Source organism: Myxocyprinus asiaticus, chromosome 23, assembly GCF_019703515.2.
Source record: "Myxocyprinus asiaticus isolate MX2 ecotype Aquarium Trade chromosome 23, UBuf_Myxa_2, whole genome shotgun sequence".
Classification (NCBI taxonomy): domain Eukaryota; kingdom Metazoa; phylum Chordata; class Actinopteri; order Cypriniformes; family Catostomidae; genus Myxocyprinus; species Myxocyprinus asiaticus.
In genome coordinates this window covers 16412357-16433008 of record NC_059366.1, presented here as the reverse complement: position 1 = coordinate 16433008, position 20652 = coordinate 16412357, and the positions used below count along the sequence as shown (strand labels likewise).

The 20652-nt window shown below is 36.7% G+C and overlaps 1 protein-coding gene across 3 annotated transcripts; it reads right to left on the bottom strand.

Annotated features, from left to right (window-relative positions):
* LOC127414116 (uncharacterized) lies at positions 1 to 18118 on the bottom strand. 3 transcript variants are annotated; one of them, XM_051651884.1, is made up of 18 exons: positions 18048 to 18118; positions 17552 to 17595; positions 17335 to 17410; positions 16059 to 16231; positions 15892 to 15975; positions 15746 to 15814; positions 15342 to 15524; positions 15018 to 15182; positions 8289 to 8367; positions 8090 to 8180; positions 7829 to 7970; positions 7598 to 7702; positions 7368 to 7458; positions 4041 to 4188; positions 3875 to 3949; positions 3647 to 3749; positions 1708 to 1814; positions 1 to 1529 (listed from the first exon to the last, which is right to left on the bottom strand). In XM_051651884.1, the coding sequence occupies exons 1-18, from the start codon at positions 18103 to 18105 to the stop codon at positions 1406 to 1408; spliced, it is 1917 nt and encodes a 638-aa protein (XP_051507844.1). In that variant the 5' UTR covers positions 18106 to 18118; the 3' UTR covers positions 1 to 1405. The 3 variants fall into 3 exon arrangements, with proteins under 3 accessions (XP_051507844.1, XP_051507845.1, XP_051507846.1); XM_051651885.1 differs by having other exon boundaries at positions 3 to 1529; positions 17915 to 18114; XM_051651886.1 differs by lacking the exon at positions 18048 to 18118 and adding an exon at positions 16419 to 16438 and having other exon boundaries at positions 3 to 1529; positions 17552 to 17577.
* Between the last annotated feature and the right edge of the window lie 2534 nt (positions 18119 to 20652).

Sequence of the window (20652 nt, the reverse complement as noted above, 5' to 3'; positions counted from 1 at the left end):
GCATTGTGAGGACCAACAGAGTTGAATTATCCTTTAAAAAAAAAAAAAAAAGAAAGTGTTCTGCAGAAGAAAGTAAGTCATACACATTTGGGATGGCACGAGGGTGAGTAAATGAAGAATTGTAATTTATGGGTGAATTATCTCTTTTAAATGTCTGAAACTTGCATGTGTGACTTAACTAGTTTATGGATGTAACATCATTTTAGTTTCATTTAAGTCCATTATGCTCAAACCGCTCTTTCTAATTTCTGATGTGGACAGTGTATGCGTTCAAGTTTTTATTACATAATTGCTAAAACATGTTTGTGCCTTGTCGTGTGTATTAACTGGAAAGGCAATCCACTCACCTCCAAACATTTCACATCAAATATGGCCTACTTGTGTTATTTCAAATTGTGAACCGTTTCTCTGTGTAGTGTTTGTAAAAGAGAAGGGAAAAATGTAAGCTACATTTTCTAGTCCTTAAGCGCAATTTAGGGTTCTGCAATCTCAGGTGAAATCCAACATACTTCAAAATGAATTGCGAGAATCACATGATAATAAACTTCAAAATTACTATGAATAAAAACCAGGTTTTAAAGTGGCTAGTCTGTGGAAGGAACCTTCATGAAGGACCCAGTGTCCTTCAAGGGTGTAAAATTGATTTGGAATTCACTGCAGTTGGAGAAAAATATACACTTCATTAAATAAAAAGCTTAAAAAAAAAAAAGAAAATGTGTCAGTGTACCTTTTTAGAGAGCATGGCATTGGTATAAAATTACAACTGAATGCAAATCTTTACTCAAGATGGTATGACTTTGTTTACTGCAGATCATTTCTACTGCACAAGTAGCACATGATTTTAATAAGATACTTAATAAACTCATCCCATTTCTGCTTTGACATGACAAAGTTAAGACCTATTGGTTGGAATCCCTTTGAGGCTAACAATACTTCTGGTTTCAAACCATCAGACAAGGTCATAGTAAGCCATTATTTATCATAAGGGCTTAGCTCATTTCTTTCCAATAGCTATTTTTCTTTTACATCTGCAGTGAACCTTCACTGACCATTCAAATTTTGACAGCCTTAAACATAATATGAAGCTTCACATTGCAGATATGCAAAACATAAAAAAAAAAAAATACTTGTAATAAAAGGAATACTTCACAGAAAGGAAAAGGAGCTGGTTAATCACAGCCTCATACCTGTTGTCCAACTCAAAACACTTAATAACATGTTTATAGACTGATAGTAATCGATATTTCAACAAATAGAAAAATAAATGAAGCATTCGGAAGAACCAAAAATGACCACTGCCTCACAGGGTGTTTTAGGCACGTGTGTAATTTTTTCTGTATCTAAACAATTACAGTATGTTTTTGTGATGTGTTTTTAGGATAAATCCCTTTCTGTATGCTCTGTATCAGGGTTGTGATTCCCCTTTATGTCTGTCAATGCCCTTGTTTTCTGGTATATGCGGGAAAGTGCAGCGATCCTTCTTAATGCAGCCAGTTGTCCTCCAAAAATAGCATTCATCAGATTGTTTGCTAAGAGGATAGGAGAGTAAAATAATATTAATATAAGGAATATTATAACAACATAACTATACAGATACTATTTCCACTTAAAAGTTCTATAAACTAAAATCTTTATTTCTAACCTCTGAAAACAGCTAAATAATTTCAGTAATGTCCAACGAAATGCAGAATTAGCAACTTCACTCACCCAGCCTTGCCTGGGGACTCTGTAGATGCATCTCTGGACACGCCAAGTCGTGTGTGTATCCTATCTGGATAACGCACCACTAGAGTTGTTCCATCAATAGCATGACCCTGTGATCCACAAACACACAGTTACTTTTCTTCAGTTACCATATACAGAGGACAGAAGTGATACCATCCATACTGAAAGACCTTCATTTATGTGGTGACATAGTACAACCCCTAAGCTCCCACATCACAACCATACAAGGGTTAGACACACACATCAAGCTATATGGTCACCTGCAATCTGCTGAACTTACAGTTACAAGAAACATCTACCTATAACACCACACTGTAAATACTAGGGCTGGGTAAGAATATCGATTTACAGATTAATTTTGATCTTCATTTGAATGATCCTGATATCTATATTTTACTCAATGCATACCCTTCTACAATGCAAGTAAATCACTCACATATACAAACCAAATTTCACTATGTGACTAAAAATGTCTGTGATAAGCAACTGGCTGATAAAATGTCAGATTTCACTTCCAGTGATTGAGTATACTACTCAGTATAGTGAGTGCTGAAAAGGTTTGGTTACATTTGTTCTGTGTATTCAAAGATGTGTCCACGCAATCCATTTGTCATCGAATAATCAGAATCAGAATGAGCTTTATTGCCAAGTATGCTTACACATACAAGGAATTTGTCTTGGTGACAGGAGCTTCCAGTACACAACAATACAATCATTTTGGGTAGCTTCCACAAGCTTCTCACAATAAGTTGCTGGAATTTTGGCCCATTCCTCCAGACAGAACTGATGAAACCGAGTCAGGTTTGTAGGCCTCCTTGCTCGCACATGCTTTTTCAGTTCTGCCCACAAATTTTCTATTGGATTGAGGTCAGAGCTTTGTGATGGCCACTCCAATACCTTGACTTTGTTGTCCTTAAGCCATTTTGCCACAACTTTGGAGGTATGCGTGGGTCATTGTCCATTTGGAAGACCCATTTGCAACCAAGCTTTAGCTTCCTGGCTGATGTCTTGAGATGTTGCTTTAATATATCCAAATAATTTTCCTTCCTCATGATGCCATCTATTTTGTGAAGTGCACCAGTCCCTCCTGCAGCAAAGCAACGCCACAACATGATGCTGCCACCCCCATGCTTCACGATTGGGATGGTGTTCTTCAGCTTGCAAGCCTCACCCTTTTTCCTCCAAACATAACGATGGTCATTATAGGCAAACAGTTAAATTTTTGTTTCATCAGACCAGAGGACATTTCTCCAAAAAGTAAGATCTTTGTCCCCATGTGCACTTGCAAACTGTAGTCTGGCTTATTTATGGCAGTTTTGGAGCAGTGGCTTCTTCCTTGCGGAGAAGCCTTTCAGGTCATGTCGATATAGGACGATATAGTATGATGGCTGCATGGTCCCATGGTGTTTATAATTGCGTACTATTGTTTATAAAGATTAACGTGGTACCTTTAGGCATTTGGAAATTGCTCCCAAGGACGAATCAGACTTGTGGAGGTCCACAACTGTTTTCCTGAGGTCTTGGCTGATTTCTTTTGATTTTCCCATGATGTCAAGCAAAGATGCTCAGAGTTTGAAAGTAGGCTTTAAAATACATCCACAGGTATACCTCCAATTGACTCCAATTATTCTATCAGAAGCTAAATTAGGCTTGACATCATTTTCTGGAATTTTCCAAGCTGCTTAAAGGCAGTTAACTTAGTGTATGTAAACTTTTGACCCACTGGAATTGTGAACTCTGTATCAATTCCCAGGCCCAGTATATACTACTTGGGAAATTTATCTCATGAGCAACGTCCACGGTTGTTAGCTATGAGCCAAGAGGTTATCTAAGCTCACATATTCCCCAAAACAACTGGAGAGATACGGAAAAAAAAATCCATCACATTCAGGGTAATAATTCAGCAAACAAACATACTTACATGGAAATCTCGGATAGCTGTCTCACAATCCTCCTTTTTGGTGTAGTTAACAAACGCACAGCGTCTTGCCGGTAACACTTTTGCACTATGGACTGGTCCAACACTGTGTCAAAAATATAAAAAGTTACATTACTTAAATGGCGCTTTTTAGACCGATGTTAAATTAAGCATAATTTTACTAGTAAAGAATTAATGTTTGTACAGTGCAAAGCCAATGAGGTCACTTACGATTTAAATAATGCATAAATCCTTCCCTCTGTTATAGAAGGCACCAGATTTCCGACCCAGACAGGGAATAGCTCTCTGTTAAGTAATGAAACACACTTCAGGATTCCTGCAATTTTGACTGGTGGCATATTGAATGGCTGCATGTGTATGGGTGCATTTGTCTTACAGAGGATAAGTAACTGGAGCAGTTGCTGGGGTATTGGGTCTATGCTGATACTGAGGAAGAGGTCTGAGAGGGAATTTAGCTGGAGGTTGTGGGTTTCTTTCTCGAGACATAAACTCATTTTCTCTGGGCACAAGAACAGGGGCTAAACCTAGACAGAGATTGAGAGTTATCAATGCAATCTAAAGAAATTACACTTTTTGTTTTGCAACTTCTAACTCCCTTACTTTTTTCTTTTCACATTTATTTAAACTTGATATCTGTTGATTAGGGATTGGTTATGATGCTCGACTAGTCATCCAACAACTGACTAGTCAATTAGCGAGGTTGACTAGTTTATCTAGATTTGTTTTCTTTTAGTTGTGATATTTATAGTGGCGGTGCTTAATTAGTGTGTAGACAGCATGCTCTGCTTCAGTTACTGGACAGTTTGCATGGCAAAGCCCTCCCAGAAAAGCGGAATTTTAAAATTCATTAACTTCACAGCACCGCAGCTACAGCCATACACATTCAGACAGACGTCTTAAAGCAATATTCTGGGTTCAATACAATTTAAGCTCAACAGACAGCATTTGTGGCATAATATTGATTACAACACAAATTAATTTTGACTTGCCCCTCATTTTCTTTAAAAAAAACAAAAATCTGGGTTACTGTGAGGTACTTACAATGGAAGTGAATGGGGGCCCAGTGACATACTTGCCTATACAATATGGTGGAGTGATGACAAACATACCATCTCACCGCAACTCTCTCTCTCTGAAGCCCCGTACACATATGCAGCGACAAAGCGACACGATCCCATTAATTTTCGATGAGAGCTTGTGACTTCCGGCGACACGAGTGACAGCAACAACTGGCGACTAGATGTGGGCGTGGCAAGTGACATGATAAGGAGCGACATTCTGGAGCGACAACCAATAGGAGTGAAGACGGTATTCAGTTGAGCTCACGTCAACCGTCTCCTTTGTGGTAATGGAGTCGAGTGCAGACAAGACAGAGAAGTTTCTGGGAGTGATTTCACTGTTCTATATGATTTGTCTGTAACCACATACATGGATATAATAAATAATGGAAAGGAAAATATCGGCAGTCTGAGTGAGTTTGATTTGTACATTGATAGTTCGTTCATCTTGTTAACGATCTGATGCAATGAGCACTTCTGCAGTTCATATTAAAACACTCTCCCCTGCAGAATGTTCATTTTTAGGGACAACATAACTGATTATTTGTCATATTAGAATGACATTTTAGAAATTATTGGCAGTCTGAGTGGGTTTGATTCATAGATTTCGTACAATAAGATTGTTAATCTGGTTAATGATTAAATGCAATGAGCACTGCTATAGTTTATGTAACAACAAGAAAACTAAATCCTTGTCAAATTAGAAATATATCTTGGTTTTACCGGCAATATATCTTATCTGGGATCACAATTTTTAAAGATATGGCCAGATGTGCAGTCCATCAATAACGTTAGAGTTACAGCAGTAGGAACGCCCAGGAGCAACTTCACAGTATAGAGACTAGCGACATCAAGCGATAAAGTTGCTGCATGTGCGTACAGGGCTTGATTACCTGTCATGTGGAGCTCGCCGAAATAACAATGAGTACTGCGTGAACATAAACAATTGTAATAGTGCGTTTCTTCTATCATAGGATATACCTTCTACATCTATGTGGATATCTCGTTTAAGCAGATTTAATTTACAAACCTCCCGCATTTCATTTTCCCTCTCTCTCTTCCCTACAGTTCCCTGTAACAGTTAACTGTCTTGTCTAATGATAAAAAGGCAAATATCAATAAAACAGTATATCATACACCGTCTGCATATATTTCGTTCTCGGATTTAATTCACAAACCTCAAGAAACTTGCACAAATCTGTTTTCTTCCTGTGGTGCGCTCATATCTATTTCGCTTAAGCACGTTTATAGGATCAAACTGTGTTCAAATCTGTGTCCCTCTCACTCGCAAATGTTGCTTGACGGTCAGTCCGTGACACTCCAGGCATTCTGGTACGAGGAAGCTGGATGCGGTCAGTAGATTGCTGCTCTCGCTGGATCCGCACGAGAGCGATAGAACAACTTCAATGTAAAATCACTTCTAGTGTGTATAAGTAAATGTCATATTCACTGCGCCCTGTATGTACAATTAGTTTGATTCTGTCTTTTTGTGAGAAAATGCGATTGCTAATGCACACAAACCATCCGTGGTTGCTGAACTACTGTGTGCACTAGTGTTATTTCCTTCTTCCTAATGTATTACAATGTCTTTGTGCAAACAATTATTAAAATGGGAAAAATAAACAGAAATCAAGAGAAACTGCTAACTACCATTTAAAAAAACATACAAATCTTATTTTTTAAAGATTTATTTTTTCATTTTTTACAAAGTTAATGTTTTTTGTAAGTAAATATAATACAAAATAAAAGTTGATTCACTTTTTTAGCCGATTTATGCATATGTTATGTGCTATTATATTAAACCGAGTATTATATCGGTCACCCTGCTCTCTGAATATTGGCATCAGCCATTAAAAAACCCATCTTGGTCAACAAAAACGATATTTGATTAAAGGAATATTTCACCCAAAAATGAAAATTTGCTGAAAATTTACTTACCCTCAGGCCATCCAAGATGTATCTGAGTTTCTTTCTTCATCAAAACAGAATTGAAGACTTTTAGGATTTCATTTCAGGCCTCCTGAACTCAAATGTCGACTCCAGTCGACAAATCTGTCGTTTGGGTTCAGAAGAACTTTATTTGTCGACTGCAGTCATGTGGATTATTTTGATGCACCCTAAATATGCATTTTGGACCGTCAAAAAATGGAGGACATTCACTTGCATTGTTTAGAGGAGGAGGCCTGAAATGAAATCCTAAAAGTCTTCAATTCTGTTTTGATGAAGAAAGAAACCTGAGGGTGAGTAAATTATCAGCAAATTTTCATTTCTGGGTGAACTATTCCTTTAAGTAAAAATGCTTAAATATCATTTAAAAAAGTGGTTAAACTGATTATCGGTAAATCGCTGGTTAAAAGAATATCCTTTGAAAAGCTGAGAGCTCGATCATTTGCTAGTTGACCCGGAACACAGAAAAACTGAGTATATCCAAGCCTTTGGGCCATTGCATCTGTCCTATGCCTTTGCATCTAGCCATGTTTGAAAGCAAAAACACTTCTTGTGTAAAAATAAAATGTGTCCAAACAGGGTCAAGAGAACAAAAAACCAGACTAATTGTACGGGCCTTCCTTAAGATTAGTCAACTAGTTGTTCAGGCAACCAACGGTGTAGTCAATTTTGAAAATGTGTTGTTTGTATTATCATACCTGGTACTACAGAGAGTCCTTCAAAGGCTTTTTCTACAGTTCCATGAAGAATAAGGGCATTTGAACTCTGCTCTCTAGTGAATCCCATTTCCTTTTGAAGAAACAAACACAATCAGACAATCACAGATGCGCATAAAACTGAGAAGCAGCTGTAGCCAACATTCAAGCAGGCCCAGCATTCGTATAGACGTTGGTCCTGAATGTAGCCACACCAACCCACATCCACTCACCATAAGCTGGATGAGCTGCACCCTCATCAACTCCTCAGCTGCATCCTTACATGTGCTGTCCAGCTTTAAGACTTCATTATAGGTAAGTCTGGCTTCAAAATACCTCTGAAAGAAGGGGGAAACAACAAAATTGTGTTTAAACTTGTGACAAAGCAGTGATGCATGTGTGAATCTATACTCTGAATGATTATGTAATTTGAATAAGATTTGGCTCTGTTGTGATAACAATACCTTTAGCCCAACCAGCGCTTTGCCTTTTCTGTAAAGTCCTTTAATCCATTTGGGATTCATAGAAAGAGCAATATCAGCATCTGTTAAAGCTTTTTCATACTGCAGCATCTTTTCATAGCAGAAAGAGCGATTCCCAAATAACCTACAACAAACAGACACACAAAAACTCTTTAAATGTAACCTCGTCACAGACTTGCTCTACCTGATTTACCACTTGGGTATTCAAAAGTTGTATGTTGTGGCTGAAATTGCGGATCTTACTTATACTCTTTAGGGTTGTGTTTTATAGCATCTGTAAAATATTTCACAGCCATCTCTAGGTTTCCTGAAGCAGCATATTGGTTACCCAAAACTATAGAAAAATAAAAGTGGAATAAGGACTATTTACTCCATATATTTACAGTCTTTTAAAACACTAAACATTTTTTTATTTAAATCAAAATGACCTCCATCCACACACCTGCCAGCTCCACGCTTTTTGTAATAAAATCATTTGCACTGACTGCCTCCGCAGACTCCACCTCCACATTGTTATCAATCTGCAGGAAGAAAAATGGGATGTTATCCAAATGTATAAAAGGTCTACAATTGGTTTTCAAAATGCCTAAACAGGATTGTGGTAGATACTTTCGCAAGAATATGATAATTATGCATGGCTATAGTGCATGCATAAAACAAGCAAGTTGTGTGCTTGTATTTTACACTCACTTTTCATGTCAGCTAGTAAATGAGTTCAGTGATGACAGTGCTTATAATTTGTGGACTTTCTATTGGAGGGGGTTAATAGCTATAAGAGACCAGAGTCAAGGATACAGAGAAACGCAATGGCTAGTGGCAAAAGGCAAGAATAAGCTGTCTAAACACATTGGGTGCATCTGAAATATGACAAATTCTGCCTTTCTGGTGTTCATAATGCAGGAACTTTCTGCACACAACAGACCGCTAGATGGAACGCAAATAAACTTGATTAAAAATATACCTGTGGCTCAAAATAAATAAAGAGCTCCTCAGTTTGCAGAATGCACAGCAGACATTTAACAACTAATGGTTTAAAACATGCACACTGTCTTAAAAGCAACCTTGACATAAAAGGAGGCAGCAGTTAAAATCCTGTTTACTGCTATCCATGGGCAGTTCTAGGGTAAGTGGATATTCTGGGTTTAGCCCAGACATCTGTGGATACTAGGGCTGCAACTAACGATTATTTTGATAATCGATTAATCTAACAATCATTAGAACGATTATTTGGCTATTCAGCGATTATTGCAACGATTAATCATTAGCTCTTAACCAATTTTCAGCTTGTGCCCCAACTTAAAAAGGTTGTATTAAACGTGCTTACTAACAATAAAGGACAAAATCATCTTTTAAAAACACCACTAAATGCCATTCACTGAATTAAAGAAAAAAAAAAGAAAAAAAAAAAATACTTTGTGTAATTCAGTAAAGAAATTCACTGCAAAAAAAATCCTGTTGTTATCATGTCTTTGTCTTGTTTTCCATTTAAAATTGTCTAAAAAACCCTTAAAACAAGATACATTTACTTGAGAAGTAACATATAAGATACAGTGCCTTGCAAAGGTATTCAGACCTCTGACCAATTGTCTCATATTACCGAATTACAAATGGTACACTGAAATTTCATTCTGATTGATATTTTATTTTAAAACACTGAAACTCAAAATCAATTATTGTAAGGTGACATTGTTTTTTTGTTGGGAAATATGTTTTATAAAATATAAAAAACTGAAATATCTTGCTTGCATAAGTATTCAACCCCCACACATTAATATTTGGTCGAGCCACCTTTTGCTGCAATAACTGCTTTAAGTCTTTTGGGGTACATGTACCAGCTTTGCACACAGTGACGAAGTGATTTTGGCCCATTCTTCTCGGCAGATTTGCTCCAGGTTGTTCAGGTTGGTTGGGTGACACTTGTTCAAATAGTGCCACACATTCTCAACAGGATTGAGATCAGGACTTTGACTGGGTCACTGTAGGACATTTATCTTTTTGTTCTTGAGCCTCTCCAATGTTGCTTTGGCCTTGTGCTTGGGATCATTGTCATGCTGAAAGGTGAATTTCCTCCCAAGCTTCAGTTTTTTAGCAGACTGAAGCAGGTTCTCTTGCAGTATTTCCCTATATTTAGCTCCATCCATTCTTCCTTCAATTCTACCAAGATGCCCAGTCCCTGCTGATGAGAAGCATCCCCACAGCATGATACTGCCACCACCATACTTCACTGTAGGGATGGTGTGTCTTGAGGCATAGGAAGTGTTAGGTTTGCACCACAAATAGCGCTTTGAGTTTTGGCCAAAAAGCTCTATCTTGGTCTCATCTGACCACAAAACCTTCTCCCACATCGCAGCTGGGTCACTCACATGTTTTCTGGCAAACTCCAGACGTGCTTTCAGATGGTGCTTTTTGAGTAACGGCTTCTTTCTTGCCACCCTCCCATACAGGCCAGCATTATGCAGTGCTCTTGATATGGTTGACTGATGCACCATTACTCCACTCCCAGCCACTGAACTCTGTAGCTCCTTCAAAGTGATTGTTGGCCTCTCTGTGGCTTCTCTCACAAGTCTCATTTTTGTTAGAGCGCTGAGTTTTGAGGGACGGCCTTTTCTTGGCAGTGCCTGGGTGGTGTGGTGCAGCTTCCACTTCCTGATTATTGATCCAACTGTGCTCACTGGGATATCCAAACATTTGGATATTATTTTGTACCCTTTCCCTAATCTATGCATTTTTATTACTTTATCTCTAACTTCTGTGGAATGCTCTTTGGTCTTCATTTTCCTTCAGATTCACAGCCTGACCAATGATCCTTCAACAATGGGTTTTTTATCCAGAAAATGTGATTGCAACTTTAATGATTCACAGGTGAATACCAATGGTAAAGTAACTGTGTCCTCATTAGGGCAATTTATTTAATCGGTGTAACCTGGCAGCTTCCACAGCACAGGGGTTGAATACTTATGCAAGCAAGATATTTCAGTTTTTTATTTTTAAATATTTCCCAACACAAAACCAATGTCACCTAACAATAATTGATTTTGAGCTCCAGTGTTTTAAAATAAAATATCAAACAGAATGAAGTTTCATTGCACCATTTGTAATTCATTAATATGAAATAATTGGTCAGGGGTCTAAATACTTTTGCAAGGCACTGTATTTAGACTTGCTTTAAGAGAATGTATCTTAAATATGAGTGTGTTTTGTATATACAGTGGTGTGAAAAAGTGTTTGCCCCCTTCCTGATTTTTTATTTTATTGCATGTTTGTCACACTTAAATGTTTCAGATCATCAAACAAGTTTAAATATTAGTCAAAGATAACACAAGTAAACACAAAATGCAGTTTTTAAATGAAGGTTGTTATTATTAAGGGAAAACAAAATCCAAACCTACATGGTCCTGTGTGAAAAAGTGATTGCCCCCTAAACCTAATAACTGGTTGGGCCACCCTTAGCAGCAACAACTGCAATCAAGCGTTTGCGATAACTTGCAATGAGTCTTTTACAGCGCTGTGGAGGAATTTTGGCCCACTCATCTTTGCAGAATTGTTGTAATTCAGCCACATTGGAGGGTTTTCGAGCATGAACTGCCTTTTTAAGGTCATGCCACAGCATCTCAATAGGATTCAGGTCAGGACTTTGACTAGGCCACTCCAAAGTCTTCATTTTGTTTTTCTTCAGCCATTCAGAGGTGGACTTGCTGGTGTGTTTTGGATCATTGTCCTGCTGCAGAACCCAAGTTCGCTTCAGCTTGAGGTCACGAACTGATGGCCGGACATTCTCCTTCAGGATTTTTTGGTAGACAGCAGAATTCATGGTTCCATTTATCACAGCAAGTCTTCCAGGTCCGGAAGCAGCAAAACAGCCCCAGACCATCACATTACCACCACATTTTACTGTTGGTATGATGTTCTTTTTCTGAAATGCGGTGTTACTTTTACGCCAGATGTAATGGGACACACACCTTCCAAAAAGTTCACCTTTTGTCTCGTCAGTCCACAGAGTATTTTCCCAAAAGTCTTGGGGATCATCAAGATGTTTTCTGGCAAAAACGAGACGAGCCTTAATGTTCGTTTTGCTCAGCAGTGGTTTTCGTCTTGGAACTCTGCCATGCAGGCCATTTTTGCCCAGTCTCTTTCTTATGGTGGAGTCATGAACACTGACCTTAACTGAGGCAAGTGTGGCCTGCATTTCTTTGGATGTTGTTGTGGGGTCTTTTGTGACTTCTTGGATGAGTCGTCGCTGCGCTCTTGGGGTAATTTTGGTCGGCCGGCCACTCCTGGGAAGGTTCACCACTGTTCCATGTTTTCGACATTTGTGGATAATGGCTCTCACTGTGGTTCTCTGGAGTCCCAAAACTTTAGAAATGGCTTTATAACCTTTTCCAGACTGATAGATCTCAATTACTTTCTTTCTCATTTGTTCCTGAATTTCTTTGGATCTCGGCATGATGTCTAGCTTTTGAAGATCTTTTGGTCTACTTCACTTTGTCAGGCAGGTCCTATTTAAGTGATTTCTTGATTGAGAACAGGTGTGGCAGTAATCAGGCCTGGGTGTGGCAAGAGAAATTGAACTCAGGTGTGATAAACCACAGTTAAGTTATCTTTTAACAGGTGGGGCAAACACTTTTTCACACAGGGCCATGTAGGTTTGGATTTTGTTTTCCCTTAATAATAACAACCTTCATTCAAAAACTGCATTTTGTGTTTACGTGTGTTATCTTTGACTAATATTTAAACTTGTTTGATGATCTGAAACATTTAAGTGTGACAAACATGCAAAAAAATAAGAAATCAGGAAGGGGGCAAACACTTTTTCACACTACTGTAAGTGTATTTGTTCACTTGGTTATACTTCTGCGAGTGTACAGTGCAGTAAAGATAAAATACACATTCAAGATCTATTCTCTAAAAGCAAGTCAAAATATATTATATGCTGCTTCTCAGGTGAATGCATCTTTTTTTAAAGGATTTTTAGATATTTTAAAATATTTGTATTTTTAATATTATATTCAAAATTCTCAGATAACAATTTCTTCTTCTGCAGTATAGCTGCTAAAGAAAATGTATGTTGTTTTAAAGGAGTTTTAGATATTTACATTGGAAAACAAGCCAAAACAAAAACAAATCAAAAACGTGTTTTGTTGCAGTGTATAATGAGGCGAAGACTACCCTCTCACCTTTCTGTTCACTTCAATCCATCTTTAACTCTCAAAAAAAAAAAAACTTTCTCTTATTCTTAAAGCTGTGTATTGCCAATTTTCTTCACGTAAGAAATGCACAGCGACATATACTATGATGCAATAAGTCGCGAGCCATCATGTTATAATCTAGCTGCATTAAGCGACAGAGTGTGCATCAGCCGGATGCAGTTTCAGTCTCTCCCCCTGAGTTCAGGACATTCACGCATTCACGCAGAAGAGGCGATGACCGCACAGAGAAATGCCAGTTTCAGAGTTTGTAGTTATTTACATGATCTGCTTCCGTATTATTTGAACTTTAATAAAGCTGTAACGCATTAAATATAACTGCATTTAAGATGTAACCCTGGGGTGTTTACTTTAAAAATGCTCGACACGCACGTTTTGCTTCAGCTAAAATGATTCCACAATGAGAGTGCTTCTGTATTTACTTATTTTGTATTTTTGCATTATGATTACCTCATACTTTGCGATCTACATCACCTGAAGCTGTTTGGAAAGTTTAGAGTGCCTCTGGACTGTAAGCGGTGTAATTCTTCCTGTGTAATTAAAACTCCTCAGTCAGGCGCAAACTGCAGTGCTGCTCTCACGCATCATCATTACAGTTTAATGTGATCTCATGTTACGTTAAATGAGATCAAAAGACTATTCGAAAACGAATATTTTTGTCGACAAATTTTTATTGACTAATCGTTTTAGCCCTAGTGGATACATATGGGGCCATATCAAATATCTGAATATTATATCAGAATACAATGCACTTTGATACAAAGTTAAATGTTACATCTGTGTGATAAAGTCCCAATAATTTTTGTTTCAGCTTTATATACATTTGAAGAATAGAAATTGTGTGCTTTTAACACTAAAATGTGATAAACGAAAAGAAAACTACTATACTGCCCCTTTCGTCTTTCCGTAGTTTGATGCATATTGTGTACAATGGACCCTTTTCACAGATCTCTGATGATGCGTTTTCGCCTTATTTAGCAAACTTTAAATTTGCAATTTCTTTATTACTTAGTAAAAGTTTATAACATAGTACTTTAAATTACATTACCCAAAAGAATTTTTTTTAAAACGAGTTACCGCAGATCCGATGAGGCTTCTAATACAGCTGCTGAGAGGGTCTTCTCTCTTCTGACTGTCGTAATCCACCACTCCATAAATTTTTTTCTTAATTTGAAAAATTGTGGCAATGTAATAGTGCCGTTTTTCTTTTGATGTCGGAGCAAGTGGATAAGGAAAAATTAAATTTGCTGTGGTCACCTATTCACCGCTATCGAGGTTTAACCCTCCCTTTACTTTCCCGTTCCAAAACCCAAAAGTGTGAAAAGAGTTTATTGACAGTTATATATCCTTGATTCATCAGGTGCTTCAGATTAGTTTAGAAGATTGCAGGCTGTAAATAGGTACTTATGAGAAAACAAAAAAGTATTCTGTATTAAAAATCTTTGTTTGTGTTCTGAAGAAGAAAGTCCTACACATCTGGGATGGCATGAGGGTGAGTAAATGATGAGAGAAATTACATTTTTGGGTGAACTATCCCTTTAAGCCCCGGTAGCTGAGCTGCTCAGTTGCAGAGAGCTACTTAAAATAGCCAACTTGATCACACCTATAGCACACCTGTTACATTTCTCAACTCCATATCTCTCTCTCGAGTTCCACCTGGGATATACAGTACAAGTAGTTTAACTGCCTTGTGTGGTCATGTCAAGCAGTTTGGGTTTTATTTACATTAGTCTGATTGCATGTTTATATCCATATCCATCGATAGATTATCTACTTGTATAATGCGTCGTTACTGATTTAGCTGCAAGGTCGCCTCTCTCAAGACTGAATCTGTTACTATATTCAATACATTATTTCAACTTTAACTCACAATCCTGTACATGTGATTTGGTGGTTGAGAGACACACAAACTGTCATTCCACAATAATCCTACATTTCCTTTAACTCCATTCGTCCCCTTTTCCAACCTGTTTTTGTGGCACAGTGGCACCTTTCTCCTCTGACCCATGCTGTTTACTGGAGTTTGCTGGAGTAGCTTTCTTTTCTTTCTTGTCAGGTTTGGGCTTTTGTTCCAGTTTGCGCTTGGCGATGGCTGCTGCGTTTGATACAAAGCAGCTATTCATGTCAAGCTCCTAAGACATAAAAAAAGCATCATCAAAAACAGCACTTTCCAGTAAGTGCACACGTTAAACTGTTCTGCTTATAGAGTTTTAGCATATCACTTTTGTAAATTACAACGAACATTAAAATCCTACGGCTGAAGATATGAAAAGTTAAAAACACAAGTCAACCTCTGGTTCAATATTTGAGACATCCTCTTCTTCGCTTTCCTCACCATCACTGCTATCACTGCTTTGCACAGGTGCTGAGGTGCATTGAGGGCCAGGAGATGCAGATGAACATTTATTGTTTTTCATTTTATTTTTATCTTTATCTGCATGTTTATTCTTTTGTGATCCAGGGTCAACGTGTACCTTAAATCAAAGAAACAAGAAATATTTAGACTACATCATGACACAAAGTCTGTGCCATTTCTGTGAGACAGACACAAAACAATGGTGGTATGCAATGCGACCATAAATTACAACGGCACTATTTCACCCAATATCTATATAAATGACTGATATCTATATAAAATTATATATATCCTAAAGGTCACAGTGGTACAAATTATAATGCATTTATTTTAACTCACCGGTTTATTTTTTTCATTATCTGCATTTTCCTTCTCTAATTTTTCCTGCCGACGTCTCTCCTTCTGTCTCTGTTATATTTAAGAAAGATATAACTTAACAAAACATTCAATAACTGATGATAAGAGCTTTTTGTTTATGCTCTCACCATTTTTTTCTGCTTTTTCTTCTCCGCTTTTTTCTTAAGTTTCTCTTCTTCATCCACCAGTTCTTTAGTATTTCTTTCTGCTTCCTTGAAAAAAAATATTTAAAACAAATAGTTTTATACTAAAATAATACTGCAATCAGCTCGCAGCATAGGTGTTTGACACAAACCTCTGGTGTTATGTGTTTGTAGGGTTTTGGCAGGCCTCTCTCAAGGAAGTTGTGAGCAAAGCCACAGTATCTGTTGTTTGTACGGACACCATATTTATCAAAATCATCATAATCTTCATCATCTGATGACATATAAGGTGTCAAATGAGAGGCGAAGCGGTCCAGTTCTGGAACTTTATTACAAAAACAATTAAAACATTTTAAAAACAATTAGCACAGTGAAAAGATAACAATTATGCAGATAATACCAAGATCTTAAATTACAGATGGTATAATTTTATGAGAATGCTTAGTCAGGTTTGACTCATGTTTAAAGGGACAGTTCACCCAAAACTGAACATTCTCTCATCATTTACTCACCCTCCATACCATTCTTTCTTCTGAAAAACAAAAACAAAGATTTTTAGAAGAATATCACAGCTCTGTTGGTCCTCACAAAGCAAGTGAATTGTGACCAAAACTTTAAATGTCCAAAATGAACATAAAGGCAGCATAAAAGTAAATAACACGACTCCAGTGGATAAAACATTATCTTCAGAAGTGATATGATAGGTGTTGGGGAGAAACAGATCAATATTTAAATCCATTTTTACTGAAAATCTACACTTTCAATTTCTGATGTAAAATTAACTTTCACTTTCACATTCAGCCACCTACTGATTTGGGCTGGTCAAAGTTTTGGTGGTTGAGGACGTTCCCCCTATACTATGAAAAGCACTATGAGTGCCTGCAAAAGCGCTATATAAATGTAAGGAATTATTATGAAATAATAGGTTGCATATTGATTGTAAAAAAGGACTTAAATATTGATCTGTTTCTCACCCACACCTATCATATTACGTAAAAAGAAGTGGATTAAACCACTGGAGTCATTTGGATTAAATTTATGCTGACTTTATATCCTTTTTGGACCTTCAGAGTTCTGGTCACAATTCGCCTGCATTGTATGGACCTACAAAGCTGAGATATTCATCTAGAAATCTTCAAAGAAAGTCAAACACATCTGGGATGGCATGGGGGAAGTAAATGATGAGAGAATTTTCATTTTTGGGTGAACTATCCCTAAAAGACAATGTCTGACCTCAAAAAGAGGGTGTGTTGCTGAATAAGGTCTTGGAAATAAAGACGACATTTGGAATAGTCGCAAATGATTGCAGTTCCAATAATAGAGCAATCTGACAGTCAGAACTGCCCTACTATATATGTAAGTTGTAAGCGACCAAGTAACCATGATGAATGGTGCATTTGTACGGAAGATGAAGAAAATATATCTTACCAAATCCACAGCCAAAACTTAGGGCATCTAAGGAGTGGTTCGAGGGTCTACTATAAACAAAATCTACCATTGCTTCCTAAGAAAATAGACAACAATGAGAACTACGAACTCAAACTTACCATCACAGCTGAAAATAACAATAGCACAGACAGTACAGTGTACCAGCTGATAACGTAATACACAGAAATGTCATGACTCAGAGGAAAAGAATACTTACGCGAGTCCGCATGAGGCGTGCATCATTACGATAGCGGAAGTACTCTGTTAAAGTGATTGGAAAATTATATTTTAAAGGTTTTTACAGGCCATATATAAACAGAGACACACGGATAGTGACTTAACGTGCTTTAATCTTACGGCGTGAAATCAAACATGCTTCTTATGTATACTGTAAAGTACGTTTGCGAAACACAACCAAAAATATGTATGTTTTATATAATGAGATAGAGTGAGGATATTTCGAGCGTGTTTTGCTAAACGGCACGTATTCTTCAACATTGTTGTAGGTGCAATATGTGTTCGTTGAGCTAGTAAAGTTTACAAGACGTCATAAAACGAGTCGAATGTATACAAAACTTACCCGGTCCAATTGTGTCTTTTCTATACATTGTAGTGAATATATTTATATATAAGATACGACTTAATTCTAAATTAGAAAATATTTAAGTGTACTAAGTGACTTCAATATAAAATGACTTAACATCCCTTCCAACCGTATTGTTTTCTCTGGATTCTTCTCCACCTTTGCACCCAATTCGCGCTCACGCGCATGCGCTTCCGCTCGCTGGACGCAGCACGAAGTGCACCACGTGGTTGAAAAGGAGGTTTGAAAAGAGTGAACTGATAAAATCCAATAACGCTTGTGCATTTTAGAACTATGACCTGTGAAAATGATTAACTGAACCATCAAACAACATTCCCATAGTATAATGTATAATGATTATGAAGTTGAAATATTGCCATTTTAAAAAACGAAATACATTGCAAAAACAGTAATCTGTATAAAAAAGAAAATTAAAAGTAGTAACTAATAAAATGACACCTGTAATCTTTTAGTTTAGTCACTGAATCAGGTTTCGTTAGAAATGGTTTAAAATTTCTTGTCATTTAGTATTTGCTGGTTAGCATGGTAATAGACATTAGCTTAGTCAAGTCAACTTGAACTTTACATGTATGAATATTGTTACCTTTTATTTAAATGAGAGGTTTCTATTATTGCCTAAAACTACATTAGTCTAGATGTGCAATGTCTGGCTGGAGGCGTTGACCATCAATCACTTTGTCAAGGGTGTGCCTAAAGGTCTCATCTGGTGTCTTCTGCAGATGGAAATATCCTGCAGGGGATCTTCTAAGGGCGGGGGAAGCCGCTTGAAAACCCAGTGTTTTTCAAAAATTGCCCATATTATTGGCATTCAGACAAATAATGCAGCGCAGTTTCTCAGTAATCAAACCTGTGTTAAATCAGGAAATACGCTCAACTTCCGGAAGTCCATAAAAGGAGACTGGCTGAGTACCACTCTTATCGCCTCAATGCTCAAGTCTTTAACAAGGTATACATGCAGTTTGAGAGGATCAGTTATATATATATATATATATATATATATATATATATATATATATATATATATATATATATATATATATATAAACATTTAGTAAATAATACAGCGTTTTAAATCAGTGATCAACCAGTACTCAGCTTTTAAACCCGTGATCACACAAGATTGTGGGCATGCAAAATTACTTAGGAGGACCCTGCAAAGAATTATATGTTGCACACTCTAGGGCTTCTGTTTTTCATAAATAATAACATTTCAAATTACAAATAATATTTGTAATGAGTAAAATGGTCAATCTGTGACTTTTCAAACTTCTGTTGGTCACACGGTATCTCGTCATACAATTTAGGGACGAGTTCTGGTATTCTGGTCAGAGTTCACTAAACTTGAACTTATGCAACAGAATGTGAAAAGGCTTGCGTTTCTGGACTCCAGCATTCGGATGCTTATGAAGGGAAAAAGATGAAGTGCGAGGTCTAGTGTGACCTCACCTCTCAAGAAGAATACCAAGGCTAGTTTGGTTGCCCTTGTAATGCAGCACATCTTTCTTCTGCAGAAAGTCACCAATCGAGTGTTGGGAAGAAGAGCACCTTGGCAGTGATGCCAACTGAAATCTATTTAGGTTTTTTTAATCTGCCAGGTCCTTTAAGTGCTTTATATGGGGTGATATTTAAGACTAGTAATGTGAGTGTGGTTTGATATGTGTGTATTCTGATTATAGGTGTGAGATTTTATGTAATGTAGTTGTGAATGTGAACATATTTATCCTTATGGAGTTGCAGTGTTGGGTTGTTTAATTATGAATGTTTTATTATTATATTATAGTTTTTATATGAATTGTTTCATAATGTGTGTCTTAGCTAAACTTTTGTAATATTCTTTATAAAGCAAATAAATCAGCAGTTTGTACAGTCTTTTGTGTGTGTGTGTGTGTGTGTGTGTGTGTGTGTTTGAATTCTTTTTTTTTTTTTTACGTTAACCTCAAATATGAGTGCCTGAAAAACAACAACAACAAAAAAACTTAAGTTGGTAATAATTATTTATGAATATGGGTTGTGTAAAGAGAATCCATTAAAATAAATATTTTAAGATTTACGCATTTCAATTTAATTACAAAAAGTAAAATAAAATAAACCATTACATTTTAAGTTTTAATTTAATTCAGTTAAAAAATTACATAATTAAATTTGATGGAATTTTGTTATGAAATTGTATATGTGTAAATCTTAAAAATAGTTTTTATTTATTTTATTTATTTTTTATGGTGAGAGGCCACACTGGTCCTGTTTCACAACACAAATGATGAGGAAAATGTCTAATTGTTCTTTATCATAATAAAGATGTAATATATTACATATTACATGAAGGTAAATGTGCATTTAAAGCGGGTATGGCTTGTTGCAACGTTGGGGCTGTTTTATTTTGTTTACCCTATTAGTGAAGATAATTTTTCATCGCAATTTGAATTGTTCACAAATGATTGAAACAATAATCAAAACAGCACAACTTTTTATTCTGAAATTATTTGTTGTTTTTATATATATATATATATATATATATATATATATATATATATATATATATATATATATATATATATATATATGATTATTATTATTAGTATTGCAAACGAGTAAAAATTGCCGGTCTGAGAAAGCCGTAAGCTGGTGTGTGACCGTCTCTATGGCAACATGTGTAAACAAACTACTGCACGAGGAACTTGTATTGAGCACTGAACAGCTGAGTCGAGCATAGAACG

Coding starts and splice junctions, on each gene's coding strand:
- LOC127414116 (XM_051651884.1), bottom strand. CDS start 18,105: ATGCGCGTGAGCGCGAATTGGGTGCAAAGGTGGAGAAGAATCCAGAGA. Junction 7,459..7,597: donor TGCAGCTCATCCAGCTTATG/GTGAGTGGATGT, acceptor TTTCTTCAAAAG/GAAATGGGATTCACTAGAGA. Junction 1,815..3,646: donor CAGCTATCCGAGATTTCCAT/GTAAGTATGTTT, acceptor TGTGGATCACAG/GGTCATGCTATTGATGGAAC.